This window comes from Poecilia reticulata, chromosome 6 (assembly GCF_904066995.2).
Source record: "Poecilia reticulata chromosome 6, P_reticulata-male-v2, whole genome shotgun sequence".
NCBI lineage: Eukaryota > Metazoa > Chordata > Actinopteri > Cyprinodontiformes > Poeciliidae > Poecilia > Poecilia reticulata.
The window spans coordinates 12,167,678-12,188,830 of NC_088835.1; the positions used below are offsets into that span (position 1 = coordinate 12,167,678).

The following is a 21,153-nucleotide window of genomic DNA, read 5'->3' on the forward strand; positions in this document are numbered from 1 at the left end:
CACACACACACACACACACACACACACACACACATTTTACTATACAATATTGGCAGTCGTTTTTTTCAGTGTCATCAAGTTTCATTTTGTCGCTATCACATTATTCAACAAATCAATCTTTAACTAACGTAGATTTTCATGTAGAATTCAACCTTAATTTTTGGAAGTGATGTGCTGAATATTCACTCTTGGCCAATGGTGTCTAGCCACGATTTTCGGTCATCGACTTATGTTGAGGGATCTGATTGGACCGCATATGCCATATGCTTGGCAGTGATTGGTCCAATGTTGTGCGTGGTGCGCAGCCATTGGTCGATGGTGGTGGGTTTAACGGACTGGGCACGCTCACTCAGTCGAAGAAGTAGCCGCACGGCAACTGCTGTAAAGACAGAGCTTCCTACGCTGTTTCCCCTGCCTTTTGTCTCAGGAGCTGAGCACTCACAGCATCAGTAGAGCTTTATTTCAAAATGAAACGAGTTTGGGTGGTAGGGCTGCTTTTCGCACTTCTAGCCTTCGGTGAGTAGCTGGAATTTTTTTTTTGTCATTGTGGCTCACTTGCTCTTCATAATTTTTTTCAGCTACTTTAGCTACAGCAAGGCTAATAGAAACTTGTCTTTGTGCTTTTCCACCTCGTGCTCATTCATAACAATTCTTATATTTTATTTATGCATAAATATGAGTATTAAACCTTCAAAACGACTTGTATTGATAGCTCGGAGCAGCTTCAATGTTCTTTATTTCTTGACGCCTTTCCAGAAGTTTCTGGTTGTGGGAATTAAAACCGCACGTTGGCTGCTATGGAGACTGAAATCCTAGGGCAGATATGCTTTAATTTTTCTTCATTTGTCACAATAAAAACTTGTGATTCGTAACGGATTTTCTATAAGTTTCTAATGAGCAACACAATTCATGTCACAGAAAGAATCCATGCTATCGCAGTCAATCGGACTTTCAAGCTAATTTTGTCTTTTAAATGATCGGTGTCAACCGTTACAACCGACGCAGATGTATGGTACGACATATGTGACAAAAATGTAACCATATCTGTTCCGTGGCAGCTGCTGTAAGGGCTGAGGATGAAGTGGATGTGGATGGCATGGTTGAGGACGACCTGGGAAAGAGCAGAGATGGCTCCAGAACAGATGATGAGGTGGTGCAGAGGTAGGTGCAGCTTTTTTGCTGGATAAATTAAAAATAAGCCTTCAGAATACGTTCAAATTTGTTTTTTTCCACTATTGATGTTTAGAACATCAGCACTGACGAGAATATTTGAAAATCAATTATGGGCAGTTTGGTGTTGCAGTCATTGATTCATGTATGCTTTGTATATCTTGTCTTAGAGTTGCAGAAAATGTCTTGCATGGCCATCAAGAAACATTACTGCCATGTTAAGAAGTTTTAACTGCCAATACAGCTCTTGTAGCTGGATGGGAAGTCTACAATAAAATTGTTTAAATGTGTGTTTAGTGTATGAGATGTTTACAATCTAAGCAGAAGTGTCCAAAAAAAATAAACGCAATATATCTTCTTTATCACAGAATATTGTGACTTTACACATTTTTCTGAATTACTGCAAATATAAAGCTGACACAAATTTATTCATTTTTGGTCACACTGACAATCACCCAAATTCAAGGTCAGCTCCACCAAGCTTATGCACACAGATCATCAGGGCAGACATGTGAGCAGTGAAAGTGTCCTCTTGCTTCGAGCTGCTGATGTCTACATAGCTGTAGATTCTCAGTCCTCGAGAACATGACCATCACAAGCAACTCTAAAACAAGGAGTCCAATTGCTTTCTGTTTATGGACATTTTAAATCTGCATGCTCTGTTTTGTTTCACTTGCGTTTCTGTATTCGTCTACTTTCAGGGAGGAGGAGGCTATCCAGCTGGACGGTTTGAATGCTTCTCAGATTAAGGAACTCAGGGAAAAGTCTGAAAAACATGCTTTTCAGGCAGAAGTCAATCGTATGATGAAGCTCATTATCAACTCTCTCTACAAGAACAAGGAGGTTAGTAGTAGGAGGAGGGGGGAGTGGAAAAAAAACCCCTGTTTGGGTTACTGCCTGAGGGATGCTCACCTGTTCATGTCTTTCAGATCTTCCTCAGGGAGTTGATCTCTAATGCCTCGGATGCTCTGGATAAGATCCGGCTGTTGTCGCTTACTGATGAGTCGGCGTTGACGGCAAATGAAGAGCTCACCATCAAAATTAAAGTAAGCAGTGAGATAAATGGTATTCAAAGATGTTTAAAATTGCTAAAATGTTCAATTCAGTCTCCTCAAATGTGATGGCATGAAGAGTGCCGGAGTGAATTTTATACATTTCTCCCTCCTCAGATTGAAGCAGGAAAATGCTACTCTGTCCTACCTGAGTGTATTAAAATAAAATAAAAAATAGTACTTTGATATTGTCCCCTTGCTTAAAATAAAGACAAATTAGGTTAAAATAAAAAGGTGCTGTATGTTTCTGATTTCTAAAGTTTTTTTAATAAGATTTTCAAAGCCTCTGTTGGAATAATGCAAATAAAAGTAATTTGATAATTTTACACCATTTCGGTTTGAACATTATATGTAAAAACCATAAAACCTAAGCATCTTTACTTTAATATCAGAACTGTCACACTGTAAATATTTAAACCCGTAACATGTCTGTCTCCATTCTCGTTGACAGTCTGATAAGGAGAAGAACATGCTCCACATCACAGACACCGGTATCGGGATGACCAAAGACGAGTTGGTGAGAAACTTGGGCACCATCGCCAAGTCGGGCACCAGCGAGTTCCTCAACAAGATGACAGACATGCAGACTGAGGGACAGTCTACGTCCGAGCTGATTGGCCAGTTCGGAGTTGGTTTCTATTCTGCTTTCCTTGTCGCCGACAAGGTCATTGTGACATCCAAGCACAACAACGACACCCAGCACATCTGGGAGTCGGACTCCAACCAGTTCTCGGTCATCGAGGACCCCCGTGAGGACACACTGGGAAGGGGAACAACCATTACGTACGTTTATTGAGTATAATGACTGATGAATAACTCTGTAAACATTTTACTAGTTGCAGAGTCACTGCTTCAGTTCTCATTCTGCACTGGCCTTGAACTTGAGTGTTTTGCCTCTTAATTTTATTTTTTCCAAACTCAGGCTGGTCCTGAAGGAGGAGGCCTCAGACTTCCTTGAACTAGAAACCATCAAGAATCTTGTGAAGAAATACTCCCAGTTCATCAACTTCCCCATCTACGTTTGGGCTAGCAAGGTGATTATTTAATTTCAACACTCATACCTGCTATTATAAAGTTGATGGAGAATATGGAGGAGAGTAAGTGGTTTTTGTTGTGAACATGTAAGACTGAGACGGTTGAAGAGCCCATCGACGACGACGCTGAAGCAGAGGAAGCAGAGAAGGAGACTTCTGAAGATGAGGCTGAAGTAGAGGAAGAGGAAGAGGCTAAAGACAAGCCAAAGACCAAGAAGGTAAGGGCTTAAAGTGTATAATGGTTAAGCTGTACTTCTTCTAGTGTTTTTTTTTATTGTCTCTCCTAAAACACCCCAAAAGTTAGAGAAGTTTACTCCTTTAATAGAACTGCTGTAACTTTGCTCACCTGAAACTCTAATAATCAACTTATTAAAATATTTTTTTCTCTACAAAGCCCATTTAAAATAAAACTTAAAACTTAATTGGTAAAAGGCTCCAATTGAGTGTTCCCTGCTAACATAAACAAGTGTTCTCCTATCATTTGTATTTTTTTTTTTTGTTCAGTCTCCTCTGCAGTTTAACAAGATTTCACAATCTTTCATTATGGACTTGATTAGAGTCCATAATGGACTGTGGTAATAACTGCCACAGTTATTAACTAGCTGTACATGCCTGAAGTTCAGGTAGACCATTGGTTTTACAAGAGGTCTCCAACCTTTTGGGCTTCCTTAAAAAAATGTTTTCACATCCCAACAATGTCAACACTAAAGAGAACTGTACATACAGACTGCTGGCACTTAATTGGATATTTAGTTTCTAACCAAACAGTTCTCTTTTTTCTTTTTTTTTCTCGCCTGTTGATCTAGTCTTTTTTGCTGTCATAGTGGATTAAATGGTACCAAAAGTCAGTATTGCACCATTTCTTAAACTATCATTCACATCGTAGGTTGAGAAGACGGTTTGGGACTGGGAACTGATGAATGACATCAAGCCAATCTGGCAGAGACCGGCCAAGGAGGTAGAGGAGGACGAATACAAGGCCTTCTACAAGACCTTCTCGAAGGTATGAACGGTTTATATTAGTCAGGCAAGTGGGAAGCCTTTTCTATCTAAAGACCCGGTTAAATTCCAGTCACGTTTTTCTCTCCCACCAGGACAGTGACGACCCCCTGGCTCACATCCACTTCACTGCTGAAGGTGAAGTTACCTTCAAGTCCATCCTGTTCATCCCCACGTCGGCTCCACGTGGCCTCTTTGACGAGTACGGCTCAAAGAAGAACGACTACATCAAGGTTTGCAAGCAAAGCAGTTTAGTTTCAATAAAAGAGGGAGAGAAAACGTATGCAGGAGTTTGAGATTCATGTCGAAACTTTGTGTCGCACAGCTGTTTGTCAGGAGAGTTTTCATAACGGACGACTTCAACGACATGATGCCCAAATATCTGAACTTCATCAAGGGAGTGGTGAGTTGCTGATGGCTGGTTGGTTTATATGATTTGTATAACCGTCACTTCGTCTGAGACTAAATGTGGTCTCCTTTGCCAGGTTGACTCTGATGACCTTCCTCTGAATGTGTCCAGAGAAACTCTGCAGCAGCACAAACTGCTCAAGGTAATCTCTAAGTCCTTTGCAGTCTCTTTGGCCTTGAAATGAAAGGGTGAAAGAAGTTTGATTAAAAACCAATTTCTCCTGACCCTATAGGTCATCCGCAAGAAGCTGGTCCGCAAGACTTTGGATATGATCAAGAAGATTGCAGATGATCAGTACAATGAAAAGTTCTGGAAGGAGTTTGGAACCAATGTCAAACTGGGCGTCATCGAGGACCACTCCAACAGAACCCGTCTGGCCAAACTGCTCCGCTTCCAGACGTCCAACAGCGACACCGTCCTGTCCAGCCTGGAGCAGTACGTGGAGCGCATGAAGGAGAAGCAGGACAAGATTTACTTCATGGCAGGGACCACCAGGAATGAGGTGAGTAACAATGATGCAGAGTGGTGGTTTGGAGGGTGTTGAAGTGTTAGAAAACTCACTGAAGTAATCTGTCTTGACAGGCGGAGTCTTCTCCCTTCGTTGAGAGGCTGCTGAAGAAGGGCTACGAGGTCATTTACCTGACGGAGCCTGTGGACGAGTACTGCATCCAGGCACTGCCAGAGTTTGACGGAAAACGCTTCCAGAATGTGGCCAAAGAGGGGGTCAAGTTTGAGGAAAGTGAGAAGGTCAAGGAGAAGAGGGAGGCCCTGGAGAAGGAGTTTGAGCCTCTCACTACTTGGCTCAAGGACAAGGCCCTGAAGGACAAGGTTGGGGAATTTGCTGTGTTGTCGTTATTTCACAGACCAACAGAAATCATGGATTTGGCTCGTTTTTAATGTCGTATAGTCAAAATATTTGCCTCTTTTCTCGACAGATCGAAAAGGCCGTTCTCTCTCAGAGGTTGACCAACTCACCCTGCGCTCTGGTTGCCAGTCAGTACGGCTGGTCAGGAAACATGGAGAGGATCATGAAGGCTCAGGCTTACCAGACAGGAAAAGACATTTCAACAAAGTGAGTGTCAACACAGCTGCATGTCAGAAAATACAAGGATGTCAAACGCTTTTCAGTAATTCGACTGAAATCTCATGGATTCGTGGAAAGTGGAAGGATACTTAAAGTATGTATTTGATAAGTTAGGTGAAAAGTCTAAAATGTGTCTTAAAAAACTGACGAGACTTAAATTGTAGAAGGGATATTTAATGTGAAAATATGAAGTGGCCCAACCAATCACAGGGTAAGACCCCTAATATGATCGATGTACAACAGTCAGACTGATGCACTCAACATGGAGTTTAAATCTGTTTTTTTTTTTCATTGAAGTGTGCTGCATCCAAAAATGTTAATGGAAAGTTGAATGGAAGGACAAACTTTAGTAGGAAAAATGACATGGGTTACTGGGGATTCTAAAGCCCCATGAGCATTACCAACTCTCTTTGGGGAAAATTGAGATGGTATGGACTTCAGCTGGAGTTGGTTCCTAAAGGTCCAACACCATCTTGTCCATGACATGTCATACAACAATCTAATTCCCTGACAAAACATTAGAATCTATTCGTTGTTTAATTCCTACTTAAACTTTTCAGTTATTTTATTATGCATAAGTGCCTGTAAACCTGTTTTTTTTTTTTTGTCTTATTGCCACTTGAAGCTCACATGCATTGTCGTCTGTTCCTCAGTTATTATGCCAGCCAGAAGAAAACACTAGAAATCAACCCCAAACATCCCCTTGTCAAGCAGATGCTCAACAGAGTCAACGTAAGCTTCTACATACCCTTCTTACTGATGCGTTGTTGAATGTGGTAAACCGTTTTTAAGAAGGTTTTGACAAATATATCTGACTACTTTTGTTTGTTTCGCATTTGTAGGCTGACGCTGAGGACCAGACCGCATCAGATCTGGCAGTGGTTCTGTTTGAGACGGCAACTCTGCGCTCAGGATACCAGCTGGCCGACACAAAAGCTTACGGAGACAGAATAGAGCGCATGCTCCGGCTCAGCATGAATGTTCCTCTGGAGGAACAGGCACGTTCACTGGATTTTAATTTAATTTTGACTCCCATGCTTTAATAATTTAATGACTTGACTGTTAAAGTGCCCATTAAAAATGGCGTCTTCTCCGTAGGTTGAAGAAGAACCTGAGGAAGAGCCAGAGGAGCCAGCAGAGGAAGAGCCTGAAGATAAAGATGAAGAAGTTATAGATGACGACGACGACGATGACGAATCGGTGAGGCTTCTTTACGTCCTTTCACATCCTTTATATGCTCTCATGACTGAATGCCAAAGATTTCACATTTCTTTGTTTTACCTTGCAGGCAGAGCCAAAGGATGAACTGTGAAGCACTGTAAAGGACGATGTGACAATGGAACTGGAAATTGGAGTTCTTGTTCCATTGCCGCTGTGTTTAATGTTATCTTGAGTGGGGTCCTGGGGATGGGTTTTTTTTAAGACCATTGTTTGGGTTTTTGTGTCTTTTTTTTTTTCTTTTTTTTTTTTTTTTTTTTTTTACATTCCTCATGACTGTAAATTTGTTAATATTTAACTGAACTGTTTATGGAAAGATGCAATTCCGTCTATTGATCAAATAAATGTTACCACAAAAATCTAATGGTCTGCTTCGTTTTGGAAAATATGATTTAAAAATGTGTTTTCAATGCAGAAGTGAAACCTTGTGGTAAAGTACTACCAAACCATTTTGCGTAAAAGATGTCAAAATGTGACACAATATGGCATTTTCATGAAAATGCTTCCAGAATTTTTAGATTTGTCAAAACTGACTGTTGAACTATAGAGAAACTCGTGTTTATGAAATTGGAGGATCGTTTGTGTAGTTTTAAGGCATGCTGCAAATATTTGGTGCAGAGGTGGGTAGAACTGCTAAAGTGTTAAAAGTATTACTTTTACTGAAGTTAAAACGATAGGTATTGAGTTCTGCGTACTTTTGTTACATCTGGCTTAATCTGTGAAAATGATGATTTGTATGCAAATTCTAGTATTTTTACTGATTGACCATTTTAAAATCTTTCCGCTGTTTCACAGCATTACAGTTTGTGAAATTTTACCAGAGTACAGAACTTCATATTAATCAAATGGAAGAAAATATGGTGCAGTCATCTACCCACCTCTGGTTTGGAGGTGCTATATACGTTTTGTGATGTAACCATTGTTCTGGAGAAATGGATTTTGATCTGTCCATCCATTTCAGGACAGACAAACTGGAGGAGGAACGTTGTGGGGAAACGGGTTTTGGTACAAAATTTAGTTTAATTTTTGTAGAACGAACAGTCTGCCTATGGATGATGGAGCAGGACTTAAAGAGACGGGCCCAATTTCAAGGCATTAAATTACACAGTCAAGTTTCTTTAAAATCATATTTGATATACTGCATTTTTACAACAAATGGAGGCAACATGCATAGTTACTTAACTTGGTAATGCCATTTTATAGCACAACGTGGCTGGAAATCAGATACTGCTCCTTTAATACAGTGACAAGCTTTTGACCCCATAGCATTCACCTTCTGTATGCCTTAAAGCAATTTGATTAAAATTGGCAACAACTTAGTCATATTTTTATTATTTTGGAAAATATTAACTTTCTCTCACACTGTAGACGTTATCGCACTCTGTGAAGGGAAAACACGTTGTAGTATAATATTACGTCCTGCAGATGGCGCTATAAGACGGATGGGATTATGTCAGAAACTCGTTGACTCAAATTACTGTAACTCAGCAGGGTTGTACATTACACAGGATCTGGTACACTTTCCCACTGAAATATTTGTTGTTAAATATGGTATAGTTTACGATCTACATTTTAATACTTTAGATATTGTCTTTTAAAAAAATGATTTCACTTATGTAAATGCACATTTATTTAGCCAGCCCTAATGCTGTAATTATGTCTAGTCCTGATCAGCTTCAACATATATCGAAAATTCCTACATTTGTTCTGCTTTTTCACAGCAAATTTAATAGATGATAAATATCCTACTAGAAAAGAGACACGCAGAGCAGCTTTTATAAAAGATCAGAAAGTTAACAGGCAGACGAGCAGAAATAATTGAAAATCTTCGCCAGAGTGAGAAAATATCTTGCCTTCTAAATAAAAGGTGACAGATATAGGGCAAAGAAGGGGAGGGGCATCCCGTAAAGCCTGGGGGTGTAGAGGAAAACCTACACTTATAAAGCAAACTGATACTTGTAATATCAGCTGCACTGTCACAGCTTCACCTTATATTACTAAAAGCTTTTTGGTAGTATATTTATTATTATTATTATTTTTTTACTTCATTAAGCTCTTTGTAATGGAATACACGCCTCATCACCCTGTGAATTAGAAAGACAGGACATTTGTGCTACTTTTGATCACCGAGAATTAAGTGCCATCTTCAAGTCAGAATTTGTGTTTTGTGTGTGTGATTTGTGCACACCTCAGATTTTAATTTGCTGTATCAAAGCTCTAAAATCAGTGGATTCTTAAAATGCTTTTACTAGATAGTTTCAGCAAAGTTTACTCAGGCTTTTTGCTCTATAATAAAAGTCGTCGTTGGAATATAGTGTCTGCCACAAAGTCACAATGTTCTAAACGCTCCTGCAGTAGTTATTGCTTTTCCGCCCCTGTGATTCCAGAGACGGTCCCCAAACTCTCTGGCACTATGGCTTCATAACGAGATTTGCCTCTGTACTTATTTTTTTTCCCCTACATAATTAGCATCTAGGGGCAACATGCTAATTTAAAATTTTGTGTTAATCCTCCTGCACATTAGTTGCTTTTATTGTTTACTTGTTTGCTCTTAAACTCCAAATATAGATCATGTACCACTGCTGTAATAGCCCACAGAATTTTTGGATTTGACTGATTTCTTTGAATTTTTCTCAACGCAGAATACAAAAGGCAGGCTTTGTGTATTAACATAAAAGGGAAAAGAAATGCATACAAGCTTAAGTACATGTAATATTTTGGATACATATTTTTTAGTAGGTTCTACCAACCCTGACCACAGCCCTTATGTGGTCATCTGTGGACAGCATAGGTCCTCTCATCGAAACCAACCAGGTTAAATCCATGTCCAGTCCACCCATTTCTGATAAGAACAGTTCTCATATCCATCATAAGGCTCATAGTTAAGAAGCACTTTTCAGATGTGGGTGGAGTGGACAAGTATGTATAATTTCACTCTGCACGGATTAGACAAAACCCACAACTACTGCAAACTTCAGTCCGAATGACTTTTATTTTCCTCACATTCTTTGAGGGTGTGGTTTCATAATCTCACCTAACAAGAGTTAGCAGGCATAAAAAGTAAAACAAAACAGAAAAACAATAGATTTGAGCACCGATGCATTTGATCAACTCCCATATTATCAATTACACAATATTTAAAATCAGCATAACAGCTTAATTACCGATGTAAAGAGACACACACACACACACACAAAAAAAAATAAGAACATAAGCATGATGTGATGTCTAGTTCTGCCGGTAGGATCTGACCTCCAGTGAAAATCCATGTCTGACAGCACGTCGGCTTCTCTTTCCCATAATTTGTATTTTGCGACTGACTGCAGTTTCTGCGCCGCTGCTGCTCATGTACGCAATCCCTGGATAGGTGGTTACCATGGATTCCTGGGTCACATGCGTGGGTTTCCTATTGCCAGAAGCAGCAGAAGATGCTTGGACCAAAAATCCACAGCCATTTTCATTCAAGAAAAAGAGAGGATCCGCTGTGGACGGCTCGCTGACTGACTGACTGACTGACTTGTGGGGTGGCCAGACTATACACCCGGTTATCCTTAATTCCATTTGGAGGAGAGGAGGGAGCTGTGTTTTTGTCTCTTTTTCGTGTGTGTGTGTGTGTATATGTGTGTGTGTGATATTTTGTAGAATTCGCAGCAAACCGGTTTTGTCCACATCCAAAGACTGAAAACAGGAATGAGTATAGAAATCCCTGAGGGACTGACGGAGCTGTTACAGAGCTTTACCGTGGAAGTGTTGAGGAATCAGCCCCGGGATCTGCTCGAGTTTGCGTTACAGTACTTCACCCGGCTGAAGGACAGCGAGACCAAAGAGGCCTCCTTTGGCAATGACCAAAATTCGGCCCCGAGATCTGGGAAAGCGGTCAATTTCATTGACGAGGCCATGCAGATCGATTCGGAGAACGGGGAGGAGGACGACGACGACGACGACGAGGAATTCATAGGTAAGCCGCTGTGTTTTGTTTTTATTTAAATTTTTTTTATACACGAGCGCGTATGTGCATGTAGGTGATGTTGATGCATGTCGAGACATATGCATGCACGGTGGAGTGCACGACTGGGAGACGGCAGAAACAAGGCGCAGAGATGCTCGCCACCTTGCATCCACCACCGCGCTGTCATTTGCCAAATATGGTCAGAGAGGCTGAGAGACGTGCTAAACGTGCCCAGCGCTGCATCTCTGAATCAGGGTTTTATTTGGGTTAAGAATGCATTTCGATAGCAACAGCTGCAGAATGAAGAGATCTTTCCAGTGTTTTTTTTTTTTTTTTGTCGCCTCGGAAGGTGTCTCTTTAGTATTTTCAGGCCACGATACACCAGGCCTAGTTAACCTCATTAGCCAATGAGAGGGGAAAAATAGATGGAAAAACACGAGATCTAAGCAATGCGCAAAGGTGTGTGTCCTGAAGTGTGATTGTATTTCAAACATCTGGCTATGCAGAGATGCAAGCAGCAGCAACAGACATCAGAGACAGCATCAAAATGAGTGGTGGGGCTGAAAAGGTTCGGTTGCAGGGCCGGTCCCACCATAAATAGGGCCCTAAGCTGAATTTATTGTGGGCCTTGCATTTGCAAATAAAACCACCGACCAACAAGCACAATTTTTCTCCCTCCTTGGGTTTGGTTGTAGAAAAGTTTGGTTAAAGGTGCTAAATGAAGATGATTATTAATTATTACCGTTTGTCTCAGAAGTGAGAGATGAAAACTAAATGAGTTGAGTGCATTCTAGTTGCAAGTTGGAAAACAAGAGGAATTTGTTTCTTGGTTTGGTGCTGACTTAGTCATAAAAGTCCATCACAGTGTTCTGCTCTTAATGTGATCCAATTCACAAACTCAAGGAAAATGTTCTTAGATGGAGATTGTAGAGGGCTTGTTTTTTTTTAGGGACACAAAGTCATTAACAAATGTTTTACCTGAAGCTTTAATTATATTTTACACTACCTGGGGGTCTGAGTTATGACTGATATCGCCTGCTTTTCCAAACAACTATCCCAGGACATTCTCGTTGCATTTTCAACTGGGAATTCTGAAAACAATTCAACATCCAACAAAATGCGACTTAAACCAAAACCAAACCCCATGGTAGAATTTCAAAACTTTTACGTGTGCTGCAATGTTAAAACTTCTAAACTAAAACAAAACACCTGCTTTGATTCCTTTTTTCAGGTCTTTTATTTTTTTCTTTCTTAAAATATGGGATTCTCGTATTTGAAGGTAGTGCCAAGAGTAGATGATGGTTATTCAAAAAGGGGCACAATCAATAAAAAGCAAACAAACAAAAAAACATGCAGTTTGCAAAAAATTTGTCTTTAGGCTCAAGCAACAAAAACATATTTAACTACACTCGTTGCAAAAAATGCACAACTCCACTAACACTGTGTTAGTTGCTTAAAATCTTCAATGCTAAACAAAAAAAAATAATTCTAATCAACATTCGTAATTTTAAACATTTGCTATTTTGGGGAGCAACAGCTCAATTTAGTTGCAGCTTTAATCGACTGACCGGCTGTAGCGCCTACATGTGGGCAGGTGCGCCACGTTCATTTGTTAAATCGACGAGTTTTTGGGTCACGCTTGATGATCGTTCAGCCAGCTTTCCCTGGCCACTGCACGACTGGGAGGCTATCAATAGATGAGACTTCCTAATATACATTTCATGCTGATCTATTTTCCAGGAGCTTGGCACTTTTACACTGTTACATTTGAATGCTCTTTTTCTTTTTCACCCTCTCATTGAAATGATTCAAAGACCTAAATCCACTTCAAAGCAGCTGTCCTCATTCAGGTTTCACCGGGATGAATATGGATCCCTTAATGAGTTAGGCTCCACCGGGGGGGTATTAGCTGTGAAATCACAGCCACCTAAACCTCTTTTCAATAACAGCTTTCAGAGCAATTCAGCTTATGTTGGAACTGAACATGTGGCTTTTCATTGTTTACAGCGCCAGTGATAAACAGATTCATCAGAAGAGCATCGGGTGAGTTACAGTTTGCCGCTTGCTTAAGTTGGTTATTAACATCCTGTGGCTCTGGTCTGTGTCATTTCTCGGAGAATGGGCAGCTTCTCCGACAAATGAAAATCTTTTTTTTTTTTTGCCATCTGTCTTTTGTCATCGCCTCCCTCTTATTACAATAAGGTTGATTTGTAAGAGGCTGCGAAGCTGCTCTGTCTTGAACCTGGTTTATTATGTCAGTGAGTGACGTGGGTGAGGAAATCAGGACAAGTGATGCTTATAATTATCTCTCACTCGCAATAGTGGGGAAAGGTTGTGGCTCTGGTGGAAAGATGGCTGCAGTTTTGCTGATACGAAGCGTTCCAGTTGTACTTTGTTAAGCCATGAGCATTTCGGGTCGGCTAACGTTGAATATAGAAATGAAAACCATGAGCAAATGGACCTAAAAAAAACGATTTAATTAATTCCTTATCCTGAAAGTTGAAAGTTTTATCACAGGACTGTAAAAGAGCGTTTTAAACAAAATGTTGCTGTTTAATTCTGTTTGAAACATAGCACAAACACAATCCTCAATGTAAATAATGGCTTTCAAACATCCATTTGTAATTAAGTTACATAATGTGTTTCAATTAGTTGTAAAGTTTCATAAATAAATGGGCTCTTTGGGAACATTCAGTTTTTTTTTTTTGTCGTTTATTTTTATGGGTTTGCATTAATGTGTTGAAACGGCCCAGCCAAAGTCCAGACCTAAATCCAACAAGACTAGCCCACAAATGCTCTCTATCTAATCTGATTCAATGTGAGATGTTTTGCGTAAAAAGAGTAAGTCTTTAGATTTGCAAAGTGGGTTGAGACATCTGCAAAGGTGACGCGACTAAATTTGACTCATTTGGCTTATGACAGATGTATGCATTGCTTTCTGTTTGTAGAAAGGGATGAAAATCATACATAATTTCCTTTACACTTCATTATTATACACTCCTTTGTATTGGTCTGCAAAACAAAAAACAAAAAAAAAAACTGTGATGCTTATGGGTGTAATGGGACACAATCTGAAAACACTGAAGGGCTGTGAATACCTCTAGAAGCTACTGTATTGCATTCAGAGGCCTGACAACAAGACAAGGAACAAAGCTGTTTGTCTTTACTGTCTGCAGGGTTCTGTGCAAATATGATTAAATGCAGCTTGTAATATAGTAATATGTGCTTTGAGGTCGACAAAGCACAGCATAGATGTGACAATATTTTCTTTGTTGATACAGTGTGTGCAGAGGCGTTCAACCCTGACGAAGATGAAGACGATAAAGAGCCAAGGGTAAACTCCAGTCCACACAACAATCATACAGATGTAGCATTTCTCTTAGAATCGGAAGACATTTTGGTGAAGAATGTGATTTCTTTATGTAACCATCGTCCACTGTAAGGCAGTCCCACATGAAACGCGTTTCGCCTCGCAGGTTACCCATCCCAAAACCGACGAGCAGAGGCAGAGACTACAGGAAGCTTGCAGAGACATTCTTCTGTTCAAGAACTTAGATCCAGTGAGTACATGACCTGGTCCAGCAGGTTTACGATGCTTGTTTTTCCTCCCTGCATCAATTCAACCGGTGGTCAGCTGTTTAAATTGAAATATATAAAAAAAAAAAAAATGTTCAAACACAAAGAAATTGAAACAGCTTTATGTTTCTCTCCTTCTCAGGAGCAGATGTCTCAGGTTTTGGACGCCATGTTTGAAAAGTTCTGCACGGTGGGAGAGCACATCATTGATCAAGACGATGACGGGGACAACTTCTACGTCATCGAAAGGTGCTACACGCACTTACTTTTAAACGACTAATTGTGTCTGTCTCTCTCTCTATATATATTTTTAATCGTTTATTCCGTGGTTTTGCTTTCGGTCAGTGGGACGTTCAACATTTTCGTGAAGATTGAGGGCGCGGAGAAGCTGGTGGGCTCCTACGACAACAAGGGCAGCTTCGGAGAACTGGCGCTGATGTACAACACCCCCAGGGCGGCCACCATAATTGCAACCTCGCCTGGAGCCCTTTGGTGCCTGGTGAGTAAAACATTACGCACCCGTGCAGGAGCACAGCTGGCTGCTGCTTGCTCAGGTTTTAATGACACACGCTGTGAGGTCAGCTGGCACAGTTTAAATAAACACCCAGGCTGTTTGTGGTTGCGCTGCAGCGTGGTGCTACAGATGGAAATGGCACAGTCAAGATTGGGTAACACAACGTACAGTTGAAGCGTTAACTGACGCAGTCGCTGTTTCTTTCACACTGTTTGAAATGAAATCAGAAACTTTTTTTTTTTTTGACGTAGGTTATAGTTAGCATTAGCCAAACTGTTCCTGTTTGCTAAATCCTGTTCCTGTTTGTTGCAAGGGAAACATCCCACTTATTCATGACTCAGCAAGGTCTGTGTCCGTAAAGAGCAGCTAGCGGCTCTGTTATGTCATCTACGGGAGACGAGGGACGTTGGTGCTGAACCCTCTGCTGACCCAAGAGTCTTAGAGTGTGCAGCTTAAAGCTGTGGACGAGCAGGAGCTGCTTTCTTCACGACGCAGCCAGCTTTGTCTGGGGATGAGCAAGTGGTGCCAGAGAGTCTCTGAGCTAACGGAACATTACAGTGGACATGTTATTTGGCGTCTGACGTTCACTAGTAATTACCTCTTTATTAAGGCGTGTGGATCTCGAGCCTGTCACGGCGAGTCTCGGCTAGAGGAGGGCGCCCTCTGCAGCTGATGATGCTTCCTACATTGTAGTTCAATCGACACCTTATTCTTTGAGCAATATTTGACACGTTTAACCACTGGGACTGTATTGCGGACAGATGGCACAAGCAGGAGGAACGTTTGTGTGCCTTGTTTCTTTTTACTATTTGAATAAATGCTTTTATTGCAAAAAAAAAAAAAGAAATAAAAAAATAACAAGCTCATTTTCACACCTAATGCATATTGTGGTTTCATAAGAGTTGGTGTCTGAAAAATCAGCAGAAAAGTCTGGAGTTGTAATAATAAGAAGTGTAATGATACATTTATCTCATGAAATGACAGGCTGTTCTGGGCCCTTGGCACAATTTGATTTGGAGACTTGCCAGTCAAGCTGATTGTCCACCAGCCACAAACAATGTGTTTAAGTGTTTCTGCAATTCTACTTTTACAATTTTGTTTTCAAGCTAACCAATGGGTCAACAGTTGATGTGTATTTTACAAGTTATTTAAATCCTTTTATTGTCATAGTTTCATTTTCACATATTCCATCCTTCTGTCTGTTGTTTATACTCACTTATACGTGAAGGTGCACACCCTGCAGGTTCCTCCCTCCACAGCAAACCGTGCTGAGGACTCAAGAAATTGTTAGTTTTTCTGTATCGTTGGGTTGTTTCTCCGACGCTAGCACAGTTGCAGCACGCTGGCAGTCTTCAGCTTCAACAACTGTGCAAGCTGAATGGGGGAACAGTGGGAGCAGCACATACATGAGCATGATTGACGGTGTCAAGACCTTCCTCCTAGCTCTGATTGGTTGTTTCTAACAGGGAACAGTGTATTTCAACATTTAGCAGCTGGATCTCTGGGAGGAGCCAGAGAAGTTAGTTTTTTTTTAAAAATCTGTTCTTGTCAGGTCACTGTGACAATTTTAACAAATGTAAAAAAAAAAAAATACATTTTTAAATACAAACAAACAAAAAAAGAAAACAACACCTTTGTCTGTAGACATGAATAAAAGGTTGTTTTATTTCAAACTTTGTTTCAGGATCGTCTTACATTCCGGAGGATCATAGTGAAGAACAACGCCAAGAAGAGGAAGATGTACGAAGCGTTCATTGAAACTCTCCCCCTACTCACATCTTTAGAGGTCAGCTTTGCACCACAGCGTCAAACAAAGGGCGCCGCGGACTCGCGGTGAAAGTGTTGACAGCCTGATGTCTTTTCAGGTGTCGGAGAGAATGAAGGTAGTAGACGTGCTATCCACCAGGGTGTACAATGACTCACAGCAAATCATTGCTCAGGTAATTCGTCTCCGCGTCGAGTGTTTTTAGTGACTTTGTCCTCCGTTTTTCACTTGCAAAGTCTGAGTCTGCTTACCTGCATTGCTGTGTTGCAACAGGGTGACTTAGCGGATTGCTTTTACATCGTCGAGAGCGGCCAAGTTAGGATCACCATGAAGAGAAGCCGGGTAATTTTGGACGTTTTGAAACAATTTCCGTGTCCACTTTGCTTTTCAACCTCACAACTCGGAGCGTAAGCTCAAAAAGCGTGTGCTGGAAAGCGTGTTTTTCGGTTCTGCTTTCTTATCCTTGTGCCTTTTGTTTCTCACAAGACAAAAAAAGACGAGGAGGAGGAGGAGGAGGTCGATATTGCCACGTGCACGAGGGGCCAGTATTTTGGGGAGTTGGCTCTTGTCACAAACAAGCCCAGAGCTGCATCGGCATATGCTGTGGGGAGTGTCAAATGCTTGGGTACATTTTGTACACTTCTTTGATGTGCTGTGTTAGGGGTCGAGGCAGCCATTCATACTCACTCTGCTGCTATGTCTTTTTAAAACATCGCAGAAGAGTGTTTGTGCAGAATTACTCATAAGACAGGAGCTGTTGCTAAGAACACTCAGACACCAACAACACGGATGGCTGCAGCCACAGTTACTTGTGGAAGTTCATTTTTTAAAATACATGTTCTAACATCGCAACCAAAAAGTTCTGTATCTTATTCTGGTTTTATAAGCAAAACCAACACAAATCACTCCATAATTAATAAGTAAAAGGAAAATACTTTTTGAAAATTGAATCCATAAAGTGTGGCATGAAAATGTTTTCCCCTCCTGAGTGAATGAATATTTTGTGGAACTGCCTTTCACTGCAGATCTGTTGAGATTTGTTTCCATCAGCTTGTCTGAAAAACAATTTTTCAAGTCTTTCCACAGATTATTAACTAGATTTAGGTCTGAACTTTGACTAGGCCATTCTAATTAGACTTTGATTTAAACCATTCCATTGGCTAAAGGTTTGGGGGACCTTGTCTTGTTGCACAGTGAACCTCCACCCAAAACCATCCACTAATTTTTTATTAACTGATCAGCTTTTCATGTCTCTACCAAAGACAAAATTAATGTCTTTGGTAGAGACATTAAATTTAACTTAAATAGACACGTTTTAATAGTGTATTAGTGTATAAAGTATTTCTGAATTTGAATTTAAAGTTGACTTTAGATGCTCTGATTCTAGTAAAGGGAAAGGGCTGGATTTGTATTAATAAAAAAAACATGTGTCATTATTTTTCCACTAAACAAATGCACTACCATGCATTGGTTTATCCTACAAAATTTATTGAAGTACAAATGTAAGTGGAAGGAGCATGAATTTTTGCTATGTGTTCTGTGAGTAATTAATCAAAATGAACTTTATTTTCTCATCTTCTCTAAATAGGCAGTGCTTAATTAGCATTTTGCATTTGCCTTTACAACAATAAAAAATAAAAAATCTTTGAAATTTACTCAACATAAAGACGTAATGTTTTACATGACCTTCTATAATTCCCATAAAAATCAAAGCTGTCTTTTTGTCTTTTTTTTCAAAGTCCTGGACGTGAAAGCGTTTGAGAGACTCCTCGGCCCTTGCATGGACATCATGAAGAGGAATATCGCTAATTACGAGGAGCAGCTGGTGGCCTTGTTTGGAAGTAGCGCTGAGATTGAGCAACAGAGTGCATAAAGCGACTCCAATGAACCATGAAGGAGATGGCAGAAACAAAACAAAAAAAAATCTCACTGTGGATGTTTTCCACAACACTATTCAAAACAGAAGAAGAAATGTGAATATCCACTACACCACATTTGAGTGTCTTACAATTAAGACTAAGATATGGCCCGCGTTAGTAGAGCGTACGACAGAAAGTCGCAACCTGGGAAGTTGCTTAAAGCCTGTTTTATTACGTTAATCATGACTAATGTAATGAATATGTGTGTAAAGAATATGTGTGCATTTTACTTGTCAGTGTCAAGTGCTTGACTTTTTTTGAAAACCAAAACACTTTGTTATGCCTCACCCCCATTTTTATTTTGACAACGGTATTCTCATAAAAAAATTTTTTAAAAGTGTATTATTGCTTGTAAATTTCTAAATTTTACCAGTCGTAAATTGACGCCAAAGCTGATTTGTGTTTGGATAATCATGAGCAATTTTGGCGCACTACCTTTCGCAGTAGAAGTCCACATGAACTACAATGGCACGAAAAAGTATTTGCCTCCTTATGGACTTCTGCTTATTTTGCTTCTTTTCGTCGGACGCAAATGTTTTAGATATTGAAGCAAATTTTTATATCGTGCAACGATAGCCTGAGTGAATCCAAATTGCAGTTTTCAAATGGCGATTTTATTTACTTAGAGAAAAACCTCTCCAAGCTAACTACTCAAATAAAAAAGTAACTGCTTCCCTTGTTATGCCTGCATTAGCTATAATTAACCAGGTTTTCTTTGAAAGTACCTAACTGTGACTTTACTACTACCAGAGGTTAGAAAGTCACAAGAAATCGTGTCTGATGAGACATCAGGCTTAGCACACAAACAGAGAAAACTTTGAACAATTGGGAACTTTCAACATGTCTACCAAAATTGCTCTAAAACTGCATTGAGATTTTCCTCCAGCCCTTAACTGATGCCTCTCTTCCCTCAGTTAATTTCAATGTTCATCACTCAACCATAAGAAAGAGACAGGGCAAAAATGTCATCCTTGAAGGTTTCCAAGGCCAAAGCCCCGTCTCTCATTTGCCAAAAGTATCTTAATGAAGCCTAAGACTTTCGGGAAAATGTTTTATGGACTGGTGAGAGGAGAGCAGGACAATTTGGAGGGTGTGTGTTCTGTTAGATGTGACATAAAACTGGCACAGCATTTTGGAAAGATCAAACATGGTGTCAGAAGTGTGATGCTCTGGGGTTCGCTTTGCTTCTTTAAAACCAAGATTGCATCCCTTTCTCAATGGAAACGTGAATTCTGCGAAACCTTTTAATGTGGTTAAATTAAAAGGACTCTGCAAAAGCCAACCAAAATTGTACTACAGAAATGGTGTGACAGCAGCGGTTGTCCCAAAGGGCGGAACAAGCAGTTTATTAGGGTTTATGGGGGAATTACTTTTTCCCATGAAGCCATGTCATTTTTTGACAGTTTTTTTTTTCTTTTTTCGTAAACACATCATTTGAAATCTGCCATTTGCATTTTACTCACGGTATCTCTGGCCTATTTTAAGATTTGTTAATCTGAAACATTTAGGCGTGATAAAAAAAGAAAGCAACAGAAGAAGAAATGTGTGAAGGAGGTGAATACCTTCTCACCGTGCTGCATTTCTAAATCTTTCACACTGAGTTCACATTTATACTCAAGTACATCTTTGTTTATCAGCAGATTATAACTCTTTGATCTGATAAACAGTATTCTATTCTTCATAAGTGTTAGTGGCTCTTTGCCGAAATTCTCTGCTTTTACAAGGAAGCCGATGTCAGAGGGAGAGATAGCTGATAGTTTTGTAAGAATATACAACACATTGCTGTACTATTTTGAAACTGAGTGTTATTATACGGTGTAGGCCCACTTTTCATTTCAGACATTTCTCCACTGGATCGTAGTCATTGTAGGCAGTGTCTTGAGACAGTTTCCTTTGCTGTGTTTTAATGTGAGATTTAGCCCATATTTTTTTGGTGTAGGTAAAATATACATTATTGCTGTCTACCTCTGCCAATGACAATTTTTGCATAAACCTGCCGAACAGGAATCAAAAAGGGGTCATTTTCTTCCCCAACTAATCTCTCTTGTTTTTTCTTTTGTTTTCTGTAACAATGTTCTTCTGGGTTTTTTTTTCGTCTGCAGCTGAGTTTACATTTTAAAATGTTGATCTCCAACCCTTTTAGTAGCACTTTTATTTTTTAAGGCAAGACCACAACATTAGCCAGAAAAGAAACCCAACAAAACAAAACAATTACATGTCTCACTTTTCATGTCATTAAAGAACATTTTATATTTCTGTGTGACACCAGATTATTTGTTGTTACCCATAAATTCAGGGCCTATGTCATCTCAACACTGGTGTTTCTGGGGCGTGGGTCACCCTTGTTGTTCCTGTGGTTTTAAACATAGACAAAAAATAAAACATTTCTAAATGTAAAATGCAAAAGTTTTCAGTTCAGCAAGATAAAAAAAGGTCGTATTTGTTTATTTAAATCTATCTTATC

The 21,153-nt window shown here is 40.0% G+C and overlaps 2 protein-coding genes across 2 annotated transcripts; both read left to right on the plus strand.

The window, feature by feature from the left end:
- Nucleotides 1-326: 326 nt before the first annotated feature.
- On the plus strand, nt 327-7,330 carry hsp90b1 (heat shock protein 90, beta (grp94), member 1). Its single transcript, XM_081607930.1, has 18 exons — nt 327-516; nt 1,059-1,161; nt 1,872-2,013; nt 2,100-2,216; nt 2,674-3,005; nt 3,145-3,256; nt 3,349-3,474; nt 4,143-4,259; nt 4,351-4,488; nt 4,581-4,658; nt 4,741-4,806; nt 4,897-5,166; nt 5,247-5,492; nt 5,600-5,736; nt 6,402-6,480; nt 6,591-6,746; nt 6,847-6,948; nt 7,037-7,330. Exons 1-18 carry the CDS (start codon nt 468-470, stop codon nt 7,058-7,060), a joined length of 2,394 nt encoding a protein of 797 aa, XP_081464056.1. The 5' UTR covers nt 327-467; the 3' UTR covers nt 7,061-7,330.
- Nucleotides 7,331-9,999: 2,669 nt separating this feature from the next.
- prkar2b (protein kinase cAMP-dependent type II regulatory subunit beta) lies at nt 10,000-20,945 on the plus strand. The gene is made up of 11 exons (XM_008411829.3): nt 10,000-10,924; nt 12,923-12,958; nt 14,197-14,249; nt 14,392-14,475; nt 14,634-14,740; nt 14,837-14,990; nt 16,690-16,791; nt 16,871-16,945; nt 17,044-17,112; nt 17,257-17,395; nt 18,510-20,945. The coding sequence occupies exons 1-11, from the start codon at nt 10,657-10,659 to the stop codon at nt 18,641-18,643; spliced, it is 1,221 nt and encodes a 406-aa protein (XP_008410051.2). The 5' UTR covers nt 10,000-10,656; the 3' UTR covers nt 18,644-20,945.
- Nucleotides 20,946-21,153: the final 208 nt, after the last annotated feature.